The sequence below is a fragment of the Mus pahari genome, chromosome X, assembly GCF_900095145.1.
Source record: "Mus pahari chromosome X, PAHARI_EIJ_v1.1, whole genome shotgun sequence".
Classification (NCBI taxonomy): Eukaryota; Metazoa; Chordata; class Mammalia; order Rodentia; family Muridae; genus Mus; species Mus pahari.
The window spans coordinates 94243332-94269166 of NC_034613.1; the positions used below are offsets into that span (position 1 = coordinate 94243332).

Below are 25835 nucleotides of genomic sequence, written 5' to 3' on the forward strand. Positions count from 1 at the left end.
AGGGAAAAAAAAACCACCCAAGCCTGGCCTCAGTTCCCGTATTTCAAGCCAGGACCAACCAGAAACCAGTTTTCTTCCACTAATCCGGAACTCCGGGCTGTTACCAACGCTGTCATTGGCCAGCGTCAGTCCTTGGTACGTGCCCCAAGATAACCCCCTGGTTTCTGTCCCTTATCCCCCTACAATGGGCCTTCTCCGCTGTTTGTAACACAGTCATAATGCACAACACAGCACCTCTGAAAACCAACTCACATTCTTCAAAGTTTTGGGGTGAAAATAAGCAAGGCTAGAGGAGGGCAAGGTACCCTTTCCGACACGCTGGGAGGGGGAAGGGGCAGTCCTTCGAACACCGAACAGCAGGCTCCGGGAGCTCTAAGGGCTGAAGGGCCAGGGGCGGGTTGGGGGCACAAGGTGGGGAGGGAGTGGAGAAAGAGTTGGGCTAAGTTGAAACGAAAAGTTTACTAACCAGATCCTCGAAGCTTCTTCGGTGCTCTTTCCCTTCCCAGTCTAAGCGGCGCGGAATCAGCTGGGGGCCGGAGGAAAAGAAAAGGGGGGGGGGTGAAGGAAAAGCCTCTGCTCCCCATTAGCAGCACCCAGCCTGGAGCCTAATCCTAGACCCTTTAACATTTTCATTTCTCCAGTCCAGACAGCTACTGCCGCTGTGCTGGGGGTTGGGGGTGGGGGGCAGGCCAAAGGGAAGGAAATCCTGAAAAAACACCTCCCGCAAGAATAAAAGGCAGCGAGTTTAGACCCCTGCGTTGTCCGCCCCTTCTAAGCAAAGAACCCGGTTTACCCCAAGTGACAACAGCCCCAAGTGTCCAGTTCGAAGGCTCCCTCTGGGCCCCTGCCCTCGGCCCCTGACCTACCTTACCCTTCCTCCAGGTTCTCCCCAGCCCTCCCCACCTCTTCCCAAAAGGGGTCCATACCTGATGCTCTTCGAGCTCTTGCACTAGCACCTGGGGAAGAGGGACACAGGGATGTGAGGAGCAGATTGGGGCGCCAACCCATTCCTCCCTCCCCACTTCCAACACAGCCGCTGACTGTAGGAGTAATCGCGGCCGGCCTTTCCCTCACCCTCCAACTGCACTGCTCACCCGGTGCCTCAATTTCCCCAATGGGACCATTCCCCAACACTCCCAGATATCCTTTCCCTCTCACCTGAGCGGATTTGTTACAGGGTCCGGACTGCAAGAACCTTGCGATCAGGTAATACAGCTCTAAAGAAGGGGTTGGGGGTGGGGGGAGACGTTGAGAGAGAGGCAAGAAAAAGAGATACAAGCTTTTTAAAAAAATTCTGACAGCAGTCGCGCAAAGCCCCCATCCCTTTTGCCCCGGCTCAGCTACCCACCGGCTTCGATCTGGGTAGGTGCCGCCGCCATCCTTTTCCCGAGGGGGTTTGGGGGCTTCGCTCCGGAGGGCTGGCGGGGGCGGGTGGGGGCGCTGCCTCTATTGTGGTGAAGCCCCCATGCTTGGGAGTCCCGCCGCTTCCGCCGCACTCTTCGTCCCAGTTTCGGTCTCTCTCGGATTCATCGCATCACGTTTCGACCCATAGATATTCTAGCCCAAGAGCCGAGGAGGCGGAGGAGGAAGGAGAGCAAGAGAGAAGGAGAGGGAGGAGCTGAAGTCGCCGAGGGGTGGGCGGGGGGAAAGGGGTGGAGCCATAGAAAGAGGGAGGGGGGGAAGGGAAGGGAGCAGCTTGCAGAGCTCCAGGCTGGCCGCCAGAGGCACTAAGGCGGCCGCCTAGTTCCAGCCGCTTAAGCCGGCCTGGGGTTGCCTAGTTACTGCCCAGAGAACAAGGAAGAGGTTATAAACACAGGCAGACGCTCTGGCAATCTTTTGTCAAACTCTGTGGTGGCGTTGGCGTCCCAGAGCTCCGGAGTTGCTTACTCTTCCTGTAAGGGCAATCGGACCCTTTCCGGTGAGGGAACCTTTCTCCAGACGTGATCAAGAGAAACTTGCGAGGGGCTGACTTGATCTAGCTTACCTTGGGTCACCGAACGGATTTGGTTTGTTTGTTCTTTCTCTACCCCAAGAAAAAGTCGCTATCTACTGCGAGGTTTTGTTTTAAAAAGAGAAACAGCATGCCAAAAGAAAGTGCTGCGCCTACCTGATGAGCAAGGGAATAATATTCTTATAGAAAACTTCTTGTAGTAGTATCAAGTCTCCCCTTGATTCTGATAAACATTGCGCGCAAAGTTTACACTTTAAAGACGAGGCCCTTTCCCCCTTTTGAAATGGTCAACAAGCTGCATCTTCTCAATTCCTGTAGGATAAGTTGGAAATTCTGTTTTGAAATTCTGCCAAAACATTTTTAAAGTTCTTAACTATTCATTGAAATTTGGATAGAAATGATAGTTTGGTTTGGATTGTCTTTGAAGTGGTATTCTCTGACATGCTGTCACTATGTATGTATCCAAGGCTTGCCTGGAATTCCATGTCAATCTTCCAGCCTCAGCTTCCCTGGTTCTCACATGGCAGGCATGTGTCGCCACTCCAGTTTACAAAGTCTTTTTTAGACTGCCTTGAGACTAAAATTGTTTTAATGTATAACTTTAACTCTTAGCACAGCGCTGATTTGATCAAAGGGTTTGTATAATAATTGACAGTTTGAGTAAACTGGTTCACTTCCCCAATTTCTCTTAGCATCCTGTTCTCAGGATGTTACTTTGAACAGAAATCATAGAAACAAAACATGATGGGAAAACAAGTACTATTTGAATTGTGTACATTATTTGCTTTGAAATACTCAAAGTTGAAGGTTCACATTAATGTATGGCTATAGTGGGAGTTTGGTTTTCGGACTCAGGGAGCCCGGCAATTAAACCACATTGGGCATAGAATTAAATTTAATTCAATTCATAAACTTAGCATATCCTTAGTAACTCTTTCTGCCAATTTCTTTTATTCAGTAATTAATAACAACATAAGATAAGTGTAAAATGCTATGCTTATCTTTGGTATAATCAGTATCTGAAAGAAGTAGATTAAAAAAAATACAAAACCTCAGGAGAAAATTATGAGGTGCTTACTGAAATAGCAATTTTTATTGTTCAATATAATATAATTAACAGCTAACCTTTACCAAGCCATTACTACATACTTTGCCTGCTGTAACTCATTTAATCCTTAACAGTGACCTAGGAGAGAGTTTATATTTTTCTCTATCATACCAATATTAAAAATGACGACTACATGACTTCAAAGCACTTACATGCTATTGTTTTTCTCATATGTAAATGACAATAATAAATAATATTCACTGTGTTTGCTAACACACATTTTTTTTAGAACTCATGTGAGAATATATCTCTGTTGTATTCAAAAGACATGTGACATAATTATCCCAGCGATCACTAAAACTGTAAATCTGGATGCAATTAAGAGAGAAAACTCCACACATTTATGGAAATTTAAGGTAAGAAGTTACTTTGTACAGAATTATTTTTATTTATTTATTTATTTATTTATTGTGTATATGCAGGGGCAGAGTTACCTGGCCTCCATTGGAGGAATTGGAATTTGAAATGATAAGGGATTAGGAGTAAAGAAAATACAGATTAACCTCCTGTGGTCTGATCTACCTATAATATAATATATATAATCCCAGCACTAGGGCAGCTGAGGCAGAAGTGTCTTTAGTTCAAAACTAGACTGGGATACATAGCTAATTCAAAGCTGGCCTGAGAGATAAGGGGAACTGGAAGGAGCACACCATTAGTTTCAGGCACACAATACCCAATGATTCTAGTATCCTCTACTGACAAAGCAAACTGACACAAAGAAAAATACTGAAAACCCAAATCCTTTTCCACAAAACCAGTCAGTAAGGATAAATTTTGGAGATGATAATTAAGGAAGTAATGAACTAGCAGGAATTTTCTGTACTAAGTATGTAAGAAGGAAGTTTTTTTAAATGTCTGTGTTCCCACCAAAAAAAAAAATTCATTCTTTAGAACTAATGCTAACTACACTTTGAAGTAATTTAGAAGACAGAATCACCAGTCTTAATCTGTGCCTGACCACCTCTCTCTCTCTCTCTCTCTCTCTCTCTCTCTCTCTCTCTCTGTGTGTGTGTGTGTGTGTGTGTGTGTGTGTGTACATGTGGAGGTCAGAATACAGCATTTGGGAACTGCTTTTCTCCCTCCATTATGTGGGTCCCAGGACTGAATCCAGATTGTCAGGCTTGGCAGCAAGTACCTTTACCCACTGAGCCATGTGGCTGTCTTTCTTTAACTTTTTTTCAAAATTTAGATTAGGAAAGGAAGCAAATTTTCATCTAATACAGGACAGAAATGGACTTAAGTAGAAAGAATAAGACTGCTGCTAGGCATTGTGGTATGTTCTTATAATCCTAGCACGTGAAAATTCAGGGCAGGAGAATTAAGAGTTCTGCAGCATCTTTGGTTACAGAGTGATTTTGAGACCAACCTGCCTACATGAAAATATCACAAGAAAGAAGGAAAAGAAGAATAAGATAGTTGGCAAGTGGCTTGGTGGGTTAAAGTGCTTGCCACCAAGGCAACAGCCTGAGGTCAGTCCCCAGAACCTACCTGGTGAAGGAGAGAACTGACTTTCTCAAGTTGTTCTCTGAAGTCCACACTCTCTCCCTGGCATGCACTTCCCACCCACACACAAACACACTTCATAAATGTAAAAAATGTTAATAAAAAATGTTTACTTGGTAGCTGCATTAGCTTCCTGGGGCTACCGTAACAACTTCTAATCCAGAGGGCTTAAGAAAGCAGTGGGTTGTTTTTTTACCCATGAAAGCTAGAAATGTAAAATCAGCCTGTGGCAGGTTGTGCTCCCTCTGAATGCTCCATAAAAGAATCCCTTTTACCTTTTCTAGCTTCTGCTGGATCCTTAGCATTCTTTGGTTTGTTGACAGCATACTTCCATTATCTTCCTCCATGTTCAGATAACCTTTGTACATGTGGGGCCCTGTGTCAAATCTTCACCCAGGGTCTCCCACATCTTGGACAAGCACACCACCACTTAATGTATTTTGTTATGAGAACAGGCGTCATTAAATTTCAGGTCCACCCTACATCTAGAATGATCTCATCTTAATGCCATAATTATATCTACAAAGACCTTATTTCCAAGTAAGGTGATATTCACTAGTATTGTGGTTAGAACATGAACATATTTCTGAGGGGTACAATTCACTGAACTATCCTTTACTTTATTATCATCTTTATTTTCAAATAAATCTTTTTTTGAGGGTGGGAGGTTTTGAGACAGGGTTTTTCTGTGTAGCCCTGGCTATCCTGGAACTCACTCTGTAGACCAGGCTGGCCTCGAACTCAGAAATCCACCTGCTTCTGCCTCCTAAGTGCTGGGATTAAAGGCATGTGCCACCACTACCTGGCTAAATAAATCTTATTTGCCATTATTGTATGCATTATGGATGTGTGTGCATGATGTGTGTACACGTGACAGAGAAGGACTTTGTGCCGTTGGTTTTCTCCTTCCACTTTTATGTGGGTTCCAGGGATTGAACATATTGTCCTTTTAAAAGTCACATTTCAGGACGAATAAGAGTATCTATAGCGGGGGCTGGTGAGATGGCTCAGCGGTTAAGAGCACTGACTGCTCATCTGAAGGTCCTGAGTTCAAATCCCAGCAACCACATGGTGGCTCACAACCATTCATAACTATACCTCACGCCCTCTTCTGGAGCTGTCTGAAGACAGCTACAGTGTACTTACATATAATAAATAAATAAATCTTTAAAAATAAAAAAATAAAGAATATCTGTAGCAAAACTTGACAGCCTGAGTTGGGTCCTCAGATCCACAGTGTAGGAGAGAACTGACTCCTGTAAGTTGGCCTCTGACTCCAACACATGTGCCATGGTATTGTGCTGGTAGGAGTACATATACAAAGGAAATAAACTGCCAACATAATTAAAATCACATTGCATGAGCCAAGGATATGGCTAAGTTGGTAAACTTCTTGGCTAGAATGGAAGATAATTTCTCAAATTTAAAAGCCATCTAAAGGGACATTCCTAGGTTTGAATAAGGAAAGCAAAATATTAATTATTGATCTAAAGCTGTGGTTCTCCACCTGTGGGTTATGACCTCTTTAGAAGGGGTCACATATAAGATATCCCACATATCAGATATTTACATTACAACCTGTAACAGTAGCAAAATTATGGTTATGTAGCAACAAAATAATGTTTTGGTTGGGAGTCACCACAACATCAGGCACTATATTAAAGGTCACAGCATTAGGAAGGTTGTCAGCTAGTAGAGATTATGAACTCCGGAAATCAAACAAAAGTAGTAATGAAAACAAATGAGGAAAAAATGGAAGGGCACTCTCAGCAGAAGAAATAGGCAGTATTAAATTCACCACCATATATACATACATATAATGAAAGTATTAGAAAGAAGAGTGAGAGGAAATATTTTGAAGATACATTGTAACGATGTTGGAAGCCTTTGTTTCAAAGTAAACATACATAGGGAGCTCAGTGAACTCCAAATATAAGCATTTAGTAGTGCCCACTAACTTACTGAAAATCAAAAAAAAAAACAAAAACAAAAAAAACCCTGAGTCATCGCTAGTAAAAGACACAGTTAAGATGTGACTTCTTATTAAAAACAATGGAGGCCAGAGGATAGCATAGTCATTGTAACACAAGAAGGAAGACACTGCACAAGAATCCTATGTTTAGTAAAGCTAACTTTGAAAACAAAGGTGAACCACAGATGATTCCCCCAATAAATAACAAATGGAACAATTTGTTGCTAGCATAGCCACATTACAAGAAAGAGTAAAGGAAGTTATTTTCCATCTGGAAACGAACAGAATCTAGAGAGCACAATAGTTCTGCCCCTTATGCATGAGGAGTACATTCCAGCCCCTCCAGTGGATGCCTAAAACCAATTCCAACATAGGCTATGATCTTATCCAGGGATACATAGTTTTGGTTTTGTGGGGGTTGTTTTTATTTTTATTTTTTTAAAGATTTATTTATTTAATGTAAGTACACTGCAGCTATCTTCAGACACTCCAGAAGAGGGCATCAGATCTCCTTATGGATGGTTGTGAGCCACCATGTGGTTGCTGGGATTTGAACTCAGGACCTTTGGAAGAGCAGGTGCTCTTACCCACTGAACCATGTTGAAACAAAGTCTTCTTGTGTAGCCAGGTTCATTCAGTCACTCTGCTTCTACCTTCTGAGTACTAGAGTTACAGGCATTTTCACTTTGAGATACAAATTCCATGTCCTGTAGTAACAAAGTACTCACCACCCACCATAGCAGTATCTTTTTCAATACCGTTTCTGTCCAAAGTAGGATAGCAAAAAGAACACTGATTTCTTGAAAAAGAACACATTTTGTTCTCTTTTCTTTCTCCTACTTCCTTCTGTTTCAGCACTGAGAGTTAAATCTAAATCCAAGCTCTTCCAAATACTAGGCAAGTGCTCATGTATTGATCTACATCTCTGTTTTTTGTTTTGTTTATGTTTTTGTTAGTTGCTCAGGCAGGCCTTGAACTATCAGGGATTTTTGTTTGTTTGTTTGTTTCAGAAAAGTCTCAAGTATCCCGACTGGCCTTGAACCCACAATATACCCGAAGGTGACCTTGAATTTCTACTTTGTTCCACTTCCTTTTGCTAAGTGCTGAACAGACAGACAGTCATATATTGCCACACCTGGGTGAGCTTTGGAATTTCAGTCTTCTGCCTCTATAGAAGCTGAGATTACAAGCTTGCACCAACAGGCCTTGCTATGGGATTCATTCTTATGCATTACATTTTTTTAAATTTGTATTTATTAAAATATAGAGGCCAGAGGACAATTTTACAGTATAGATTCTCTCCTTCCACCTTATAGATCCCAAGCATCACACTCAGGTAGAATAGTGGTGGTGCAAATTTAATGGCAGCACTCAGGAGGCAGAGGCAGGTGGATCTCTGAGTTTAAGCCCAACCTAGTCTACATAGTGAGTTCCAGGACAGCAAAGGGCTACCCAGAGAAACCCTGTCTTAAAAATAGAATCAAACTCAGGTGAGGCTTGTATAGCAAGAATTTTACACAGCAGGAAGTCTCCTCCCCCATAGTTAATATATTTAAGGGTTCTGCTTCTTTTAACAGTAGAGTATTATCCCCAAAGAAGAACAAAATTGCAATCAAGAAAACAAATGTAACTAGAGAAAGAAAGCATCCTGTTAAGCAAAATGTGCCAGACACAAAAATCCGAATGTTCCCTCATGTGAAGACTCTAGATTACACACATACACATGTATGTAGAATAGACTGTGGGCAAAATGATGAGGAAAGCAAAAATTACGAGTAAAGTGTGTGATATTCATATTGTAATGAAAGCTACTGTTTTGTGCAGCAACTATGTACAAATACAAAAACAAACAACTAAATAAAATGCAGTGCCTTATAGAAGAAGGCCAAAGAGGGTGTGATCTTGAAGAAGATACTGAACTCAAGGCGCTTCCTTCCACTATCTCTGCTTCCTAGCCTTGTTAACAAATTTCCTCTGTCATACACTCTAACCTTTATTTCAGGGGCTCACATTCATGGAACTAAGCAACCATGCACTAAAAACTCTCAAAGCCTGAGCCAAGGTAAACCCATTCTTTGAATTGTTTTATCTCATACATTTTTTACAGAAACAGAAAACACATCAACACAAAACGATTTGCCAAATTCACCACCATTCTTAATCAATACATCCAACAAACTAGTTTACAGTGGGAATTGCATCAAGCTACTAACAGGTGTAGCTGATAGTTAATTGTGAAAACCCAAATGCTACCCTCTTATAATCAGGAGATCCTTTTTTTTTTCTGAGACAGGGTTTCTCTGTGTAGCCCTGGCTGTCCTGGAACTCGCTTTGTAGACCAGGCTGGCCCCGAACTCAGAAATCCGCCTGTCTCTGCTTTCTGAGTGCTGGGATTAAAGGAGTGCACCACCACACCCAGCTAGGAAATCCCATTTAAGGTAGAATTTCTTCTTTCAGACAGGGTTTCATGGAGGTCAGACTGGCCTCAAACTCCCTGTGCAGCCCAGAGTGACTTAGGCCTTCTCATCCTCCTGTCTCCACTTCCAAAGGGCTGGGATTAGTAGCATGTACCAGCATACCTGCTTTATATGGGCCCGGGGTGGGTGGGGGGAAGCAAGAGTCTTGTGAAAACTTAGGCAAGCTCTCAACCAGCTGAACTACATCTACAGCCCTTCTCTCACTAGTTCTGTTCATCTTCTTCACAGAGGTCTTCCGGGTTTAAATAGTTAAGAAAAAGCAGAAACCAAATCTGGTGTAGAGAGGAAAAGTATCTCTTTCTTTAAAATTCATGAACTTACATAGCAAAAATCTTAAGGAACTCACGAAAAACTTATCAGAGCAAATGAATGAGCAGAGCAACGCATGAAACGTGACCAAGATAGTACTTATAGGTCTGTATCCAAACAGTAAAGATTTTGAAATAAAAAACTATTATAATTTGCAGTATTATCAAAAGAGTAAAATACTTAGAAATATGTTTTACAAAATAAATGTAGTACTAATGCACTGAAAACTGTAAAGCAGCCTGCTGGGGGTGGTGCACGCCTTTAATCCCAGCACTCAGGAGGCAGAGCCAGGAGGATCACTGTGAGTTCAAGGGCAGCCTGGTCTACAGAGTGAGTTCCCATGACAGCCAGGGCTACACAGAGAAACCCTGTCCCAAAAAGATTTAAAAATAAAATTTAAGATTTTAAAAATTAAAAAAGGAGAGAAAGAAAATTGTAAACCAGTATTGAATGAAATTCAAGTACACCTAAAGAAATAAAAAGCCATTCCATGTCCATGGTTTGGAAGACATAATAGTAAAAACTGATCTACATTGCATAAAATATGTAGCCAAATCCCAGCAGGAATTTTGGCAGAAACTGCATGATTCATACAAGGAGCCCAGAATAGCCAGAGCATCTTGGAAAGAAGGATAAATTAGGATGGTTCACACTTCCCATGCTCAAGCCTTACTAACTAAAAATCAATTATCAGGAGGAGTCTGTGTTACTGACATGAAAAAAGTCATATGCATCAATGGAATAGAATTGAGAATTCAGAAATAAGCCTGCAGCTCTGTTATCCAAAGTTGGCATCAGTACCTAGTACTGATACAAAGTAAGAAAGAAAATACCCTTTCAACAAGTGCTGGGACAAATGGACATTCACAAGAAAAAAATTAGTTTAGACTACTATAATGCAATAATACATACAGAAATTAACTCAATTTTTTCTGAGCCTTAAAGGTTAAAACGATACAATTTTTGAAGAAAAGGTAAATGCCAATGTTTTTTTTACCTTATATTAGAGAAATGTTTCTTTGTTATGACACCAGCAACACACTAGCAAAAGTAGATACATTAACCTTTGTCAGAGGGAAACAGTTATGGACATCAAACAATATTAAGAAAATCAAGGCCATTAATCAAGCAGGTTTATACTACTAATCAGAAAGAACACTCTAAAATCATGAGGCAAAATAAATCCTTTCACCCTTTGTAAAAAGGGGGAAGAGAAAGAGAGAGAGAGAGAGAGAGAGAGAGAGAGAGAGAGAGAGAGAGAGACTGGAGAGAGGAAGGGAAAGGAAAGGAAAGGAAAGGAAAGGAAAGGAAAGGAAAGGAAAGGAAAGGAAAGGAAAGGAAAGGAAAGGAAAGGNGAAGGGAAAGGAAAGGAAAGGAAAGGAAAGGAAAGGAAAGGAAAGGAAAGGAAAGGAAAGGAAAGGAAAGGAAAGGAAAGGAAAAAGGAAAGGAAAGGAAAGGAAAAGAAAAGAAAAGAAAAGAAAAGAAAAGAAAAGAAAAGAAAAGAAAAGAAAAGAAAAGAAAAGAAAAGAAAAGAGGCACATACTTTTAATCCCAGCACTCTGGAGGCCAAGGTAGACAAGTCTCTGTAAATTATTTGAGGTCAGTCTGATCTACAGATCAAGTTCAGGCTGACTAGGGCTACAAAGTAAGACCCTACATAAAAGAGAGAGGGAAAAAAAATAAAAAAAATAAAAAATAAAAGAGAGAGGGAGAGTCAAGGGGAGGAAGGGAGGAAAGGAGGGAGGGAGGGAGGAAGGAAGGAAGGAAGGAAAGAAGGAAGGAAGGAAAAGATAACGTAGCTGAGCAGTAGTGGCACAAGCCTTTAATCCCAGCAATCAGGAGGCAGAAGCAGGCAAATCTGAGTTTGAGCCCACCCTAGTCTACAGATCAACTTCCAGGACCACCAGTGCTACACAGAGAAATCCTGTCTGAAAAGTCACCAACAAAAAAGATAACCCAATGAAAAGAAGAAAATAGTTGTAAGTTATAATGCAATAAGAATCTACTTAGCAGAATATATACATAGAACACAGTGCTCATTACAAAAATGCAAGTTGAAACCATAAGATGACAGTACCTTCCTTCTACCATTAGTCTTACACAGCTGTAGAAACAATTTGGTAGTTCCTCAAAAACTCAAACTGTCGCCATATACCCAAAAGAATGGAAAAATATGTACAACAAAAGTTGTCCACCAAACCTCATAGCATCCAAAACAAACAACAGAAGCTGTTGCAGTGGCAAATGCTACTAATCTCAGCATTTAGGATGGGGAGGCAAGAGAATCATTTCAAGGCTAGCTTCAACTACACAGAGAAGTCAAGGTGTGCTTGGGTTCCTGAGATCTTGTCTCAAAAAAAAAAAGTTCACAGCAGCGTTATTTCTAATACTACTTCCATAACAGAAACAACTTATGAATGAATTAAACAAAATATTTTTTTACCTATGGAATTGAGTATTCTAACATAAAAAGGAATGAAGTAATGGTATATGCACTATCTATCCATTTATCAATGTATGTATGTATGTATGTATCTATCTATCTATCTATCTCTGTCTATCTCCTGGATGGACATTGAAAATGTGTTGAATGAAAGAAATTAATCAGAAAAGAGAGCAAATATAATATGATTATGTGAAATGTGAGGAGCAGGTGAAACTATCAAGGTAAAAAGATTACTGCTTCCATTGGTCTAATGACAGGGAGCAAGGTGCTTGCATATATTATAATTATTTGGGGTGGGGGAAGTGTTTCTAATGTGTTCTACAACTACATCTGATAATGCTTGCACACGTTTGTAAATAGATAAAGAACCATCTAAAGGAACAAGTTTTTCTTAGTGCATGGGGATGCCCGTGTATGGGTGTGGATGCTGTGATCCATGTGTGGAGGTCACAGGATAGCTTTGTGGAGTCAGTTCTGCCTTTCACCTTTACATGGGTTCCAGAGATCAAAGTCGGTTCACCTGGCTTGCATGACAAGCCTTTTTACCTATTTACTTAATCACCAAGATGGCCCTAAATTCACATTTTACAACAGTGAACTGGAGCTGGAGCTGGAGCTTCATGCTTAAGATACTTCTCTACCTTGCAAAAGGCCAGGGATTCATTACTCAAACAGTGATCTTTATGGTATGCAAATTATGCCTCAAGTGGGGTCTTAAAAATATGTGGTGCTTTGAATAAAGATAAACTAGTAAAATCAGATTTTCTTAAAAATTAATTAAAACGGTGTTTGGTTAATAAATTTAATTATGATTGTAGTATGTTCTTAACATTTTTTCCTCGTTGAGCCATAATTGAATATTTCAAAACCAAATAGTATTCTGATTATTTTCTCTTTTAATATTGGCTTGCACTTTCTCCTTCATTCCCGCACGGATTTTCAAATTGCTACTCACAAAGGAAACAAGGAAACATTAAGGGGTTGAGAGATATTTTAGTGGTAAGGGGCTTGGTTATCACGTGCTGAGCCATGGATATGGTCATCACACCTATAAAACTTATTAAGCATCTTAATAATTACAGAAAAATTTCACCTTTTGTACATATTACAATTGTTTTGACTTAATATTCACTTGGTTTTTTCCTCCTCTTGTCGTCATTAATAAAGTTTGCTTTTCTTTCTTTTTAAAACAATTCTGTAGCTTGGTAGTGGTGCCACATGCCTTTAATCCCAGCAGTGGGAAGGCCACGCCTTTAATCCCAACACTGGAAAGGTGGAGGCAGACAGATTTCTGAGTTCAAGGGCAGCCTGGTCTACAGAGTGAGTTCCAGGACAGCCAGGGCTATACAGAGAAACCCTGTCTTGAAAAACAAAGAAAGAAAGAAAGAAACAAAAACCAATTCTGTGGCAGGCATGGTGTTGCACACCTTTATTCCCAGGACTTGGGAAGCAGAGACAGAGGGATCTCTGTCAGCCAGTCTGAGTCTACAAAGCAAGTCCAGGACAGCCACGGCTCTATTAACAGAGAATCCACGTCTCAAAAAACAAAACAAAACAAAAACAAATAAATAGACCGATTTGGGGTCAGGTCTCACTGTGCAGCCTGTGCTATTCTGGAACTCTTTGTCTACTAGACTTGTTACCAACTCAGAGATCTATCTGCTTCTGCTTCCTGAGTGGCAGGATTGAAGGTGTGTGACCCCATTGCCTTATCACTTGTCTATATTTCTAATTATTAAATAGGTGCTTAGAATAGATTCCTAATGCTTGAAACCTATATGAATTGAATACATAATTACATACATACATACATATTTACATGCACACATACACACACACACACACACACAGTTTTCTTTTTTAAGACAAGGGTTCTCGGCCTTGGCCATCCTAGAACTCATTATGTATACCAGGCTGGCCTCAAACTCCTATATCTGCAGTTCTCTGCCTCCAAAATGCTGGGATCAAAGGTGTATGCCACCACTGGGCAGCTGGATTAAATATTTTTAAAGGCTTTCCAAAATTGGTGGCAAGAAATACACTAGTACATATTTTCATTAGTTTTTCCTCCAACTTATTTTTTAATTCTACTAATCTTAATATTTCTTTTAGTAATGTATGAAAACTTTTATGTCATAAACAATCATGTATCTATATCTATCATCTATTATTTTTAGTTTAACTATTTGATTGCATAAAAATTTGTTTAGTACTTATTAACCATTTGTTTCATTTGTAATAGGTAAGAATTGCTTATTGCCATCTTATTAATTTGTATGATATGTGATCATAAATACCTTTTATGCGTGTTTCTGCCAGTGTATTTCCAATTTTATTATTTTCTTTGTTTATTGTTAATTAATCTACTTGTTTTTGAGACAGGCTATTACAGCTTAAGGGCCAGTTTCCACGTCACCAGTCTTCTGTTTTAGTTCTCAAGTGATGACATTACTAACGTTCATAATTATGACTAGTTTGTTTAAAAAATTAGATTTACAGACTGGGCGTGGTGGCGCACACCTTTAATTCCAGCACTCGGGAGGCAGAGGCAGGCGGATTTCTGAGTTCGAGGCCAGCCTGGTCTTCAGAGTGAGTTCCAGGATAGCCAGGGCTATACAGAGAAACCTTGTCTCGAAAATAAATAAATAAATAAATAATAAAAATTTAGATTTACTTTGTTGATAATGGTGGAGAGTTTAAATTCAATCTTCCCCATTTTCCATTGGATTTATTTTTCATTCGTGATAGCTAATCTTGGTTGCCAACCTAACTGCATCTAGGATCATCTAAAGCCACTGATGGGTACCATGGTGAGGGCTTTTCTTTATCAGCTTATTTGAAGCATGAAGGCCCACCCTAAATCAGGGTGGCCCCCTGTCTTAGTTAGGGTTTTACTGCTGTGAACAGACACCATGACCAAGGCAAGTCTTATAAAAACCAACATTTAATTGGGGCTGGCTTACAGGTTCAGAGGTTCAGTCCATTATCATCAAGGTGGGAACATGGCACTATCCAGGCAGGCATGGCACAGGCGGAGCTGAGAGTTCTATGTCTTCATCCAAGCGCTGCTATTGGAAGACTGACTTCCAGGTACCTAGGATGAGAGAATTAAGGCCACACCCACAGTGACACACCTACTCCAACCAGGTCACACCTCCAAATGGTGCCACTCCCTGGTCCAAGAATATACAAACCATCACATTCCACTCCCTGGCCCCCATAGACTTGTTCAAACACACAAGTCTATGGGGGGGCATACTTAAACATACCATAATGCAAAATGAATTTAGTCCAACTTTCAAAGTCCTTATAGTCTATAGCAGTCTCAACAATGTTAAAAGTCCAGAATTCAAGGTCTCTTCTGAGATTCTACATCTAATCACTTAAATGTAATCCCCAAAGAAAGACCGGAACCAGCTGGGCAAATTCCAAACTCTGCATCTCCATGGCTGATGTCAAAGCAGTCTTCAGATCTCCGCTCCTTTTTCATGTTTGTTGACTGCAACAAACTGCTTTCTCCTGGGCTGGTTCCGCTCCCTGTTAGCAGCTTTCCTCAGCACGTATCCCAGGACTCTGGAATCTTTAACATCGTTGAGTCTCCAAGGCAGTTTCAATGTTTCAGTGTCTGGGATTCCACTTGATCTTTTGGGCTCCTCCTAAGGGCTGGCATCACTTCTCCAGCTCTGCCCTCTGTAGTACTCTAAGCTCAGTTTGATCCACTCCACTACGGATTCTGTTCTTGGTGATCATCCATGGTACTGACATCTCCAATACACTGGGGTGTTCCACTCCAATTAGGTTTCACCAATATCCTCTCATAGGCTCTCTTCATGGTGCCAAGCCTCAAATCTTTTGCATGACCCCTTCAGTCCTGAGCCATCAACTTCAACTGAGGCTGCACCTTCACCAATGGCCTTCAAAGGCCTCTCACAGGGCCAAGCCTCAGCTGCTCTTCATAACCCCTTCATGTTTTCAAAACCAATACCACCTTAGTGACTCTTTCAAATTACCAAGTACAGCTGCAGCAGGAGGTACAACTTTGGTATCTCTGGAACGCAGCTTCTATATGCTTGCAGAAAACACTTCCCAGAAGATTTCACCTCAATGACGCTGGTCTCTTCTTAATCACTGCTAATTTCTTAGCTCCAGCTAACCAGCATCAATTGTCCAAGTAGTCCCTTCTATTATTCACTCTAAAGCCAGAGCCACATGGCTGAAACTTCAGAGTTCTGCTGCTTGCAGGAGCTGGAACATGGTCCCCTTGTTCTATTACATTATCACCAGCTTTCTGTTATCCAACTCCTTCGCTACCTAAGATTGGCTATTCTGGATCTTTCGCTGTAGATTGACCTTGAACACAGAGGTCAGCATGCCTGTCTCCTGAGATTAAAGGTGTGTATCACATGCCTGGATCTAATTTAGCTGGGTAGGATCTTGCCCCAAGGTCCTACTCCCTTAATCTTTTATCTCCTAGAACACAAGATTTTGCTCCGTTTCACTTCCCGGTACCCCTTTAACACTCGAACCATATATTTTATATTTTTTCTTTCTAAGCTTGCTATGCTTGTTCAAACTTCTCTTTGTGAGACTTAGCCAGAGAACAAAATCTCTGCTGGGCTTTTTTGAAACTTTGTCAATGCAATTAATGCAATTAATCCAAGTCTCTTCACCTTAGCCTCAGGCAGACTTTTCAGACAAGGGCAAAAATAGCCACATTCTTCGCCAAAATACCACAAAAATAGTCTTTATGCCACATACTGAAATTCTGCTCCTTTGAAATCTCTTGGGCCAGGTCAACACAGTTCAAATTACTCCCAGCAACAAAGTCTTCCATATTCCTACTAGGATGACCTATTAAGCCACAGTTAAAGCATTCCACTGCGTTCCAAATCCAAAGTCCCAAAATCNACATTCTTTCAAATAAAAGCATGGTCAGGCCTATCANAGCAATACCCCAGTCCCTGGTACCAACTTCTGTCTTAGGGTTTTACTGCTGTGAACAGACACCATGACCAAGGCAAGTCTTATAAAACACAACATTTAATTGGGGCTGGCTTACAGGTTCGGAGGTTCAGTCCATTATCATCAAGGTGGGAGCATGACACTATCCAGGGAGGTATGGCACAGGAAGAGCTGAGAGTTCTGTGTCTTCATCCAAGCACTGCTAGTGGAAGACTTACTTCCAGGTACCTATATATGATGTATAGCTCTACACACACACACACACACACACACACACACATATATATATATATCAGTTCTATTCCTTTAGATTACTCTAATACACTATTTTTCCTGACCTTGAAAAGGAATCCTCATCCTGAGATTTCTTGTGTAGTTAATCGTTCTTTTCTTTTTTATTTTTTTTATTTTTTTTATTTTTTTATTTTAATTTATTTATTACATGTAAGTACACTGTAGCTGTCTTCAGACACTCCAGAAGATGGTGTCAGATTTTGTTACAGATGGTTGTGAGCCACCATGTGGTTGCTGGGATTTGAACTCAGGACCTTTGGAAGAGCAATCGGTGCTCTTACCCACTAAGCCATCTCTCCAGCCCCTAATCGTTCTTTTCTATTAGCGTTTATTATTTAGAGATAGGGTCTCCTGTATTGTAGGCTAGCCTAGGGCTCCCTATCATCCAGCTTCTCCCTCATAAGTGATGACTTATAAATCTTTGTGTAGTACACCTGTGTCACTCTGCCTGGTACAGGTGGTCTGGTAGTTTGAACTCAGGGTTTCATGAATGCTAGGCAAAAACTCTACTGACTAAGCTACATTCCCAGCATTCTATTACCTCTAAAAAATTACTTGAGGGGCTGGGAAAAACAGTTCTCTGGCTGAAGTACTTGCCATATAGCATGAAGACCTGAGTTCAGATCCCCAGCACTCGCACTAAGTTTAAAGCACACTCATAGCCGTGTGTGTGTGTGTGTGTGTGTGTGTGTGTGTGTGTGTGTGCGTGTGTGTTAGTGTGTATTTCAGGGAATTGCTGGTTTAATGATAGACCATATAGCAAATGACGACAACATCAATAATGTGAAGAGCAATAGATGAAGACACTCATTGTTAGCTTTTGGACTCTACATGCATAAATGGAAGCATGCACTCCCACTACAAGCGTACATGAACATACGGAAAGATATGAAAAGAGAAGATAGGCTGCTTGGGAAAAGGATAATGAAAAGCCTTGTTTTAGTCAGTTAGTGTTCTGTTGCTGTGAAGAGATACCATGACCATGGCAACTTTTATAAAAGGAAGCATTTAGTTGGGGCTGGCTTAGAGTTTCCCAGGTTTCATCCATTATCCTCATGCCAAGGAGCATGGCAGCATGCAGGCAGACATGGTACCTGAGAATTCTACATCTGGGTCCAAAGGCAGCAGGAAGAGAGAAATAACTGAGAGTTTTACATTAAACAGGCATCAGGCATGCAGAGCCACTAGGCCTGGCTTGAGAAGAGGCCCTTGGTCCTGTGAAGGCTCTATGCCTCAGTATAGGGGAATGCCAGGATCAGGAATGGTATTGGGTGGGTTGGGGAGCAGGGAGAGTGGGGGAGGGGATAGGGGATTTTTGGAGGGGAAACTAGGAAAGGGGATAACATTTGAAATGTAAATAAAGAAAATACCTAATTAAAAAAAAAAGAAAGAAAAGAAAATCTCAAAGCCCATCTTCAAAGCCCATCTCTAGTCACATAGTTCTTCTAAGGTGGCCATACCTCCTAGTCCTTTCAAATAGAGCCACTACCTTAATGTTTAAATATAGGAGTCTTTGAGGCCCATTCTTATGTAAACTACCACAAGCTGTAATAGGAAGTGACAAGAGTGGGTAACAGGGTGTGGACTTGATCCAATGAGAATAAAGACATACATGAAGATGTCAGAACTGGAGCTGGAAAGATGACTCCAGAGGGGCACAATCATGAGAAGCAGATCTCAGCAGGCATGTATCAAAAGCCTATAAGTTCCAGTCTGATGGATCTAATACCCACTTCTGCCCTCTGTGTGTGCGCATACTCTTACTGCCTGTCACAAACATATATACACTCTCATGCAGACAGGAACACATAAAAAATAAAATATATTTATTTATTTTGTGAGTGTGTGGTGACACGTAGATGGTACGACTGTGCATATGTAGAAGTCAGAGGACAACTTGTCTGAGTCTGTCCTCCCTTTTTTTCAGGTGAGTTCTGGGAATCAACAACATTGTCAGGCTTGGGAGCAAGTGCCTCTACCAACTGAGCAATCTCCCTAGCTCTAAAAATCTAATTTTAAAAGGTATTATATGTATTTATTCTCTGAATCTATTTGTGTGTGGCTGTCTCTGTCTCCTTGTCTGTGTTCGCCATTCCTCCCTTCCTCCCCATTCCCTCCTCTCCTTCCTCCCTCCCCTCTCACTCTCTGTGTGTCTTTGTCAGTGAGCATGTACCTCCTGTGCCTATGTGGAGGTCAGAAAACAACTTGGAGTAAGTTTTTTCCTTTTATCTTAGGTTCTGGGGATCAAATTCAGGTCATCAGGCTTGGCTAAAAGCATCTTTATCTATTGACTAGTCTCACAGATCCAAATTAAATTAAAGAAAGAAAGAAAGAAAGAAAGAAAGAAAGAAAGAAAGAAAGAAAGAAAGAAAGAAAGAAAGAAAGAAAGAAACTGGGGCCAAAGAAGTGACTCAGTGGGATTAACTAATAAGTTTCATCCCTAGAAGCCATATCAAAAGTGGAAGGAAGAGAACTTACTCCACAAACTTCCTCTGAAATCCATATGTGTGCCATAACATTCATGTACCTACAGGCTCAAATCCTAGACACACATAATATTAAACTAATTAATTACAATTTTTTTACAAAAATGTCTTAATGAAAACAGTTCTTGTGTGTAATTAAGATATGCTTTATAAACAAAAAACAAAACAATAATTTAATATTTTTTGTGTATGACTACTTCTTTTTCAGTTGAATTTGTGTAAAATGATGGCTTGAAAAATAGCTAACCACTTCTGTCTGGCAATATTTATTAAATTGTTTATTTTTCCCCAGTTGCTACGTTATGCAGTCACTGTTATTCAATAATGTGTTAGACTAAGATCTATTTTTTTGTGTGTGTTCTTTTATATTGATCTGTGTCCTAGTTTTCTTTTTTGGTTGCTATGACAAAATACCTTGTCAAATGCAACATAAAGGAGAGTTGATTGGAGCTCACAACTTTAGGTTACACTTCATCATTGGAGGCACCTTAAGGCATCAGGAACTTGAAGGAGAATTATCACTGTGTGCTGGGGATGTAGCTCAGCTATGCATGTTTGTGCTCAGCTCACTTTCTCATCCTTTTCAGTTTTCTTTTTCTTTTTTTTTTCTTTTTATTTTTTTATTTTTTTTTTTTAAAGATTTTTTTTTTTTAAGATTTATTTATTTATTATATTTAAGTACACTGTAGCTGTCTTCAGACACTCCAGAAGAGGGAGTCAGATCTTGTTACGGATGGTTGTGAGCCACCATGTGGTTGCTGGGATTTGAACTCTGGACCTTCAGAAGAGCAGTCGGGTGCTTTTACCTACTGAGCCATCTCACCAGCCCTTTTTTTCTTTTTATACTCAACCCCAGGAACTAGAGCTGCCTACTTTTAAGCTGAGTCTTCCCACATCAATTAACAGTAATCAAGACAAATCCCCACAGACATGCTCCAAGAGCAACATGACCTAGGCAATTCCTCACTGAGCCTCCCGCCATTCTTAGGTGATTCCAGATTGTGGCAAGTTGACAATGAAAAGTGAGCAACACCACCTAGTCCCAATCCCATGGTGATTTCATTATTTTAGATTACATTACATTTTATCATCTGAGAAGACTCGATTTCACATATACCAGTGTTTTTGCTTTTCATTGGCTGTCATCTCCTTATGATTTGTACACGTCTCCTATAGTAAACGCTTGGTTCTCCAGCATTTAGAGTTATTAAGACAGGATCAGATCAAGAGGGCGCTGATGTCTCATCAATGAATTGATGTATTTGTGTGAATTCATAGGCAATGTGCTAGTAGGAGGTGAGGCCTTGTTGGAGGAAGTAGGTCACTGGGGTATACCTTTCAAAGGCATATCGTCTCGCTGGACACTCTTGGATCCTGTTTTAAGACTGGGTGACATATGTAGTTAAACTCTTTATTACCCTTCTACTGTAATGTTTCTACCTTGTCAAAGAGCTTAAAGCAGTGGAGTCAGCTAACTGTGGACTTAAACCTATTTAAACTTTGAAGCAAAATACAAGTGTTGGCAACTTCTTTTTCTTAAAGGAACTTCAGAAACATTTTGTCTTGTTTCCCTTCCCCATTATCTCTTTTGATTTTTTTTTTCAGACATGATCTCACTTTGAAGCCTGGCCAGCCTAGAACTCGGTATGTCAACCAGGTTTGCCTTGAACCCAAAGAGATTCAACTGCTTCAGCCTTCTGAATGCTGATATTATAATCAAGTACCACTGTGCCCAATTTATGAAGTACTGGGCATTAAACTTAGATTTTTGTGTGTATTTGACAAGCACTCTAGAAACTGAACTATACCCCCAGCCCCACAGTGATAGTTCTTTCTTTATAAAAGTTCTGTAAATCTTTTGTTGATTATAATTCATTTCATAATTTCAACGTCTTTTTAGAGTCCAGATCAGTAGTGCCTACTAGATGCCCTAGCCCAAGCTACATATTCACATGGTTTATTGGGGGTAGTTACAGGGGCCCTGTATCATACACATCTATTATCCCCTCTTTAGAAATAGGGAAATCAAACTCTAATCAACTCAATATTTGATCAATGTCACAAAACTAGCAAATATTATTAGCCTTTCTTCTATGTGGCCCACTATTTCTCCTTCTCTTTCTGTTCATCTCTGTCTCAATTTCCCTCTCCCTCACCCTCTGTTCAAGCCCAGGCTTAGACTTGTTCAAGCTCACTATATAGCTGGTGTGACAAGGTTAAACATCTGATACTCCTCCCTCTGTCTCCCAAGTGTTGAAATTGAAGGCATGTGCTACATGGTTCTCTTTCTTATTGAAAAGAGATGTTTTTTCCCTTCCCTACCCTTTCCACTTGTTTAATTTGATGCTATTATTATATTGGTTTAATTGGACCTTTTTTTTTTTTTTTTTGGTTTTTTGAGACAGGGTTTCTCCGTATTGCCCTGGCTGTCCTGGAACTCACTCTGTAGACCAAGCTGGCCTTGAACTCAGAAATCCGCCTGCCTCTGCCTCCTGAGTGCTGGGATTAAAGGCGTGCGCCACCACGCCTGGCTTAATTGGACTTTCAAAATACTATATACATGATAACCTTCAACCGGCTACTTACCTTGTTTGCCTCTCACTGAGCCAAAAAAGTTACATTTTTCACTCTTTGTCGAAAGGACTGAAAGAGAGTTTTGGAATAGTGAAGTGATTGTTACACAGTAATGAGAGATAAGGGATGGGCACCACGTACTTATGGTTGGAAAAACAAATCTATTGGTTGAAAAAAGGTTTTCAACTCGATGGTTGTGAGCCTCCATGTAGATGCTGGGAATGAACCTCAGTCCTCTTGAAGAGCAATCAGTGCTCTAAAGCACTGGCACAGATAGTTAAGAACTTGAGGCAGGGTCTCATGCAGCCCAGGTCAGCTTCAAACTCATCATATAGCCACAAATGACCTTCCACTCCTTAGGACCCGTGGTCTCTACCTCCCAAGTACTGGAATTATGGTCATTTGATACCATACTCATTTTAAAAGAATTAAACTTTTTAAAGTTATGAAACATCATAATTGTTATATTCATTCTTACTCAATATAGTTTGAAATTTCTTTTTTTCATTTTATTTTTTATTAGATATTTTCTTTATTTACATTTCAAATGCTATCCTGAAAGTTCCCTAAACCCTTCCCCTGCTTTGCTCCCTTACCCACCCACTCCCACTTCTTGGTCCTGGCGTTCCCCTGTAATGGGGCATATAAAGTTTGCTGGTGAAGTAATGTAGTAATTAGATACTATGGTGGAATGGAGGTGAAATCACTATAAATGGACCCAATACCCATATCTGACTTCTGTGGGTGCTACAAACTCATGATATACATACATACATGCAGGCCACCCACACACACACACACACACACACACACACACACACAAAATGAATAACTAGTTTTTCAAAAGATTTGTCTTTGTTGTGATTAAAAATACACTATTCCTAATAGTGAAAGAATATTTTAAAATTAGAAATGGCTCTTTGTGCTAAGCAAGGTTGTTCAGTGTGTTAAGGGCACTTACCACTAAGCCCAGGGAGCTGCATTTGATCCCTTGGACCCACCACAGTAGAAGGAGAGGAGTGACACCTGTAAGGTGTCCCCTGATCTACGTATGCTGGCCATGGCATAAGCATGCATGTGTGTGGCACATACACATAATAAATAAATGAATGTTTAAAAATACAACGCTATGGAAAGAGAAAGAAGTGGCTTGTTAAAAGAAATCACATATGTAGTTGGGCATAGTGACACACACCTGTCATCTCAACACGTGGGAGTTAAGACAACCAAATGTTCAAAGTCATCATCAGCTACAGGAAGCCTTTGTGTTACATGACTATTATCTACTCAAATAACCTGTTGGAAATATTTTTGTGTTTCTGTGTGGTTTTGTTGCTAAGCATCAAGCCTGGAGCCTTATGCTTGCTACCTGTGTGTGTTACTCAGCTAGACACACAGCCTTGGTGCCATTTGACTATGTTAGAGTTTCATCCTTCATTTCTCTTATCAACTCTGTTGTATGTGCTTTCTTTTTGTTTTGTGAGACAAAGTCATACTGTAGCTTGAGTCAGCCTCTCTCAACCTTTGTAGTTCTGGAGTTATAGGTATGAACCACCAAGCCCACCTATATGCATTTAAGCCCCATTAAAATTATTTAAGCGCACACTGTATGAGTATTATAGACAATGTTCCCTGTTGATGCACATATTTTCAAGATAAGGTCTCATAGATTGTCTTAAAACTTACTTTGTAGGGCCAGGCGTGGTGGTGCACGCCTTTAATCCCAGCACTTGGGAGGCAGAGGTAGGCAGATTTCTGAGTTCGAGGCCAGCCTGGTCTACAGAGTGAGTTCCAGGACAGCCAGGGCTACACAGAGAAACCCTGTATCAAAAATCAAAAAGAAGAAGAAGAAGAAGAAGAAGAAGAAGAAGAAGAAGAAGAAGAAGAAGAAGAAGAAGAAGAAGAAGAAGAAGAAGAAGAAGAAGAAGAAGAAGAAGAAGAAGAAGAAGAAGAAGAAGAAGAAGAAGAAAACTTGCTCTGTACCTGAAATTGCCTTTGAACTTTTCATCTTCTTGCTTACACCTACCCAGTGATGAGATTACAGGTGTATACCACCATGCCTAGGTAATATACTTCTTTTTTTTCTGTTTTTCTTTTTTTTAATTATTGTTGTTGTTTGGCATGGGCTGTCTGTCTGTTGGTAGGACATGTGTATTGAAGTCACCCACTATTATTGTGTTAGGTTAATCTGTGACTTTATTTCATTTTTTTATTTTTTATTAGATATTTTCTTTATTTCCATTTCTTTAAAAAAAACTTATTTATTTTATGTATATGAGTACAGTGTTGCTTTCTTCAGACACACCAGAAGAGGACATCAGATCCCATTATAGATGGTTGTGAGCCACCATGTGGTTGCTGGGGATTGAACTCAGGACCTCTGGAAGAGCAGCCAGGGTTCTTAGCCACTGAGCCATCTCCAGCCCTTTGTTTACATTTCAAATGTTATCCTCTTTCCTAGTTTTCCCTCTGAAAACCCACTACTGCTTCCCGCCTCCCCATGCTTCCGAACCCACCCAATCATGCTTCCTGGTCCTGGCAGTCCTCTATACTGGGGCATTGAGCCTTCAAAGGACCAAGGGCCTCTCCTACCATTAATGACCAACGATGCCATCCTCTGCTACAGTATGAGCCATGAGTCCCACCATGTGTTTTCTTTCATTGATGGTTTAGTCCCAGGGAGCTCTGGAGGTTAGTTCATATTGTTCCTCCTATGGGGCTGCAAACCCCTTCAGCTCCTTGGGTACTTTCTCTAGCTCCTTCATTGGGGACCCTGTTCTCTTTCCAGTGGATGACTGTGAACATCCACTTCTGTATTTGTCAGGCACTGGCAGAGCCTCTCAGGAGACAGCTATATCAGGCTCCTGTCAGCAAGCTCTTGTTGGCATCCACAATAGTGTCTGGTTTTAGTGGTTGTTTATGGGATGGATGCCGAGGTGGGACAGTCTCTGGATGGTCATTCCTTCAGTCTCTGCACCACACTTTGTCTCTTGTAATTCCTTCCATGGGTATTTTGTTCCCCCTTCTAAGAAATACCAAAGTTTCCACACTTTGGTCTATCTACTTCTTCGGTTTCATGTGTTTTGTGAATTGTATCTTGGGTATTCTGAGCTTCTGGGCTAATATCAACTTACCAGTGAGTGCATATCATGTGTGTTCTTTTATGATTTGGTTACCTCACTCAGGATGATATCCTCCAGGTCTATCCATTTGTCTAAGAATTTCATAAATTCATTGTTTTTTTTTTAATAGCTGAGTAGTACTCCATTGTGTAAATGTACCACATTTTCTGTATCCATTCATCTGTTGAGGGACATCTGGGTTCTTACTAGCTTCTGGCTATTATAAATAAAGTTGCGGTGAACATAGTGGTACATATGTCCTTATTATAAGTTGGAACATCTTCTGTGTATATGCCCAGGAGTGGTATTGCTGGGTCCTCAGGTCCAATTCTCTGAGGAACCACGAAACTGATTTCCACAGTGGTTGTATTAGCTTGCAATTCCACCAGCAGTGGAGGAGTGTTCCTCTTCCACCACATTCTTTCCAACATCTTCTGTCACCTGAGTTTTTGATCTTAGCCATTCTGACTGGTGTGAGGTAGAATCTAAGGGTTGTATTGATTGGCATTTCCTTAATGACTAAGGATGTTGAACATTTTCTTAGATGCTTCTCAGCCATTCACAATTCCTCAGTTGAGAATTCTTTGTATACCTCTGTACCCACCCCCCTTTTTTTTTTTTTTTTTTT

General features: G+C 40.6%; 1 protein-coding gene and 1 long non-coding RNA gene across 3 annotated transcripts in view; one reads left to right on the plus strand and one right to left on the minus strand.

The window, feature by feature from the left end:
* The window catches only part of Brwd3 (bromodomain and WD repeat domain containing 3), an 85662-nt gene extending 84066 nt beyond the window's left edge, over positions 1 to 1596 (minus strand). For both annotated transcript variants that reach the window (XM_021187306.2, XM_021187307.1), the window contains exons 1-4: positions 1349 to 1596; positions 1159 to 1217; positions 927 to 956; positions 467 to 526 (exon numbers count right to left, since the gene is read on the minus strand). In XM_021187306.2, the coding sequence (XP_021042965.1) occupies positions 467 to 526; positions 927 to 956; positions 1159 to 1217; positions 1349 to 1379 (180 nt within the window). In that variant the 5' untranslated portion in view covers positions 1380 to 1596. The remainder of the gene's footprint in view (positions 1 to 466; positions 527 to 926; positions 957 to 1158; positions 1218 to 1348) is intronic.
* A 112-nt stretch (positions 1597 to 1708) lies between these two features.
* The window catches only part of LOC110313248, a 46455-nt gene continuing 22328 nt past the window's right edge, over positions 1709 to 25835 (plus strand). The window contains exons 1-2 of the long non-coding RNA XR_003843052.1: positions 1709 to 2237; positions 3326 to 3415. This is a non-coding gene — a long non-coding RNA (uncharacterized LOC110313248). The remainder of the gene's footprint in view (positions 2238 to 3325; positions 3416 to 25835) is intronic.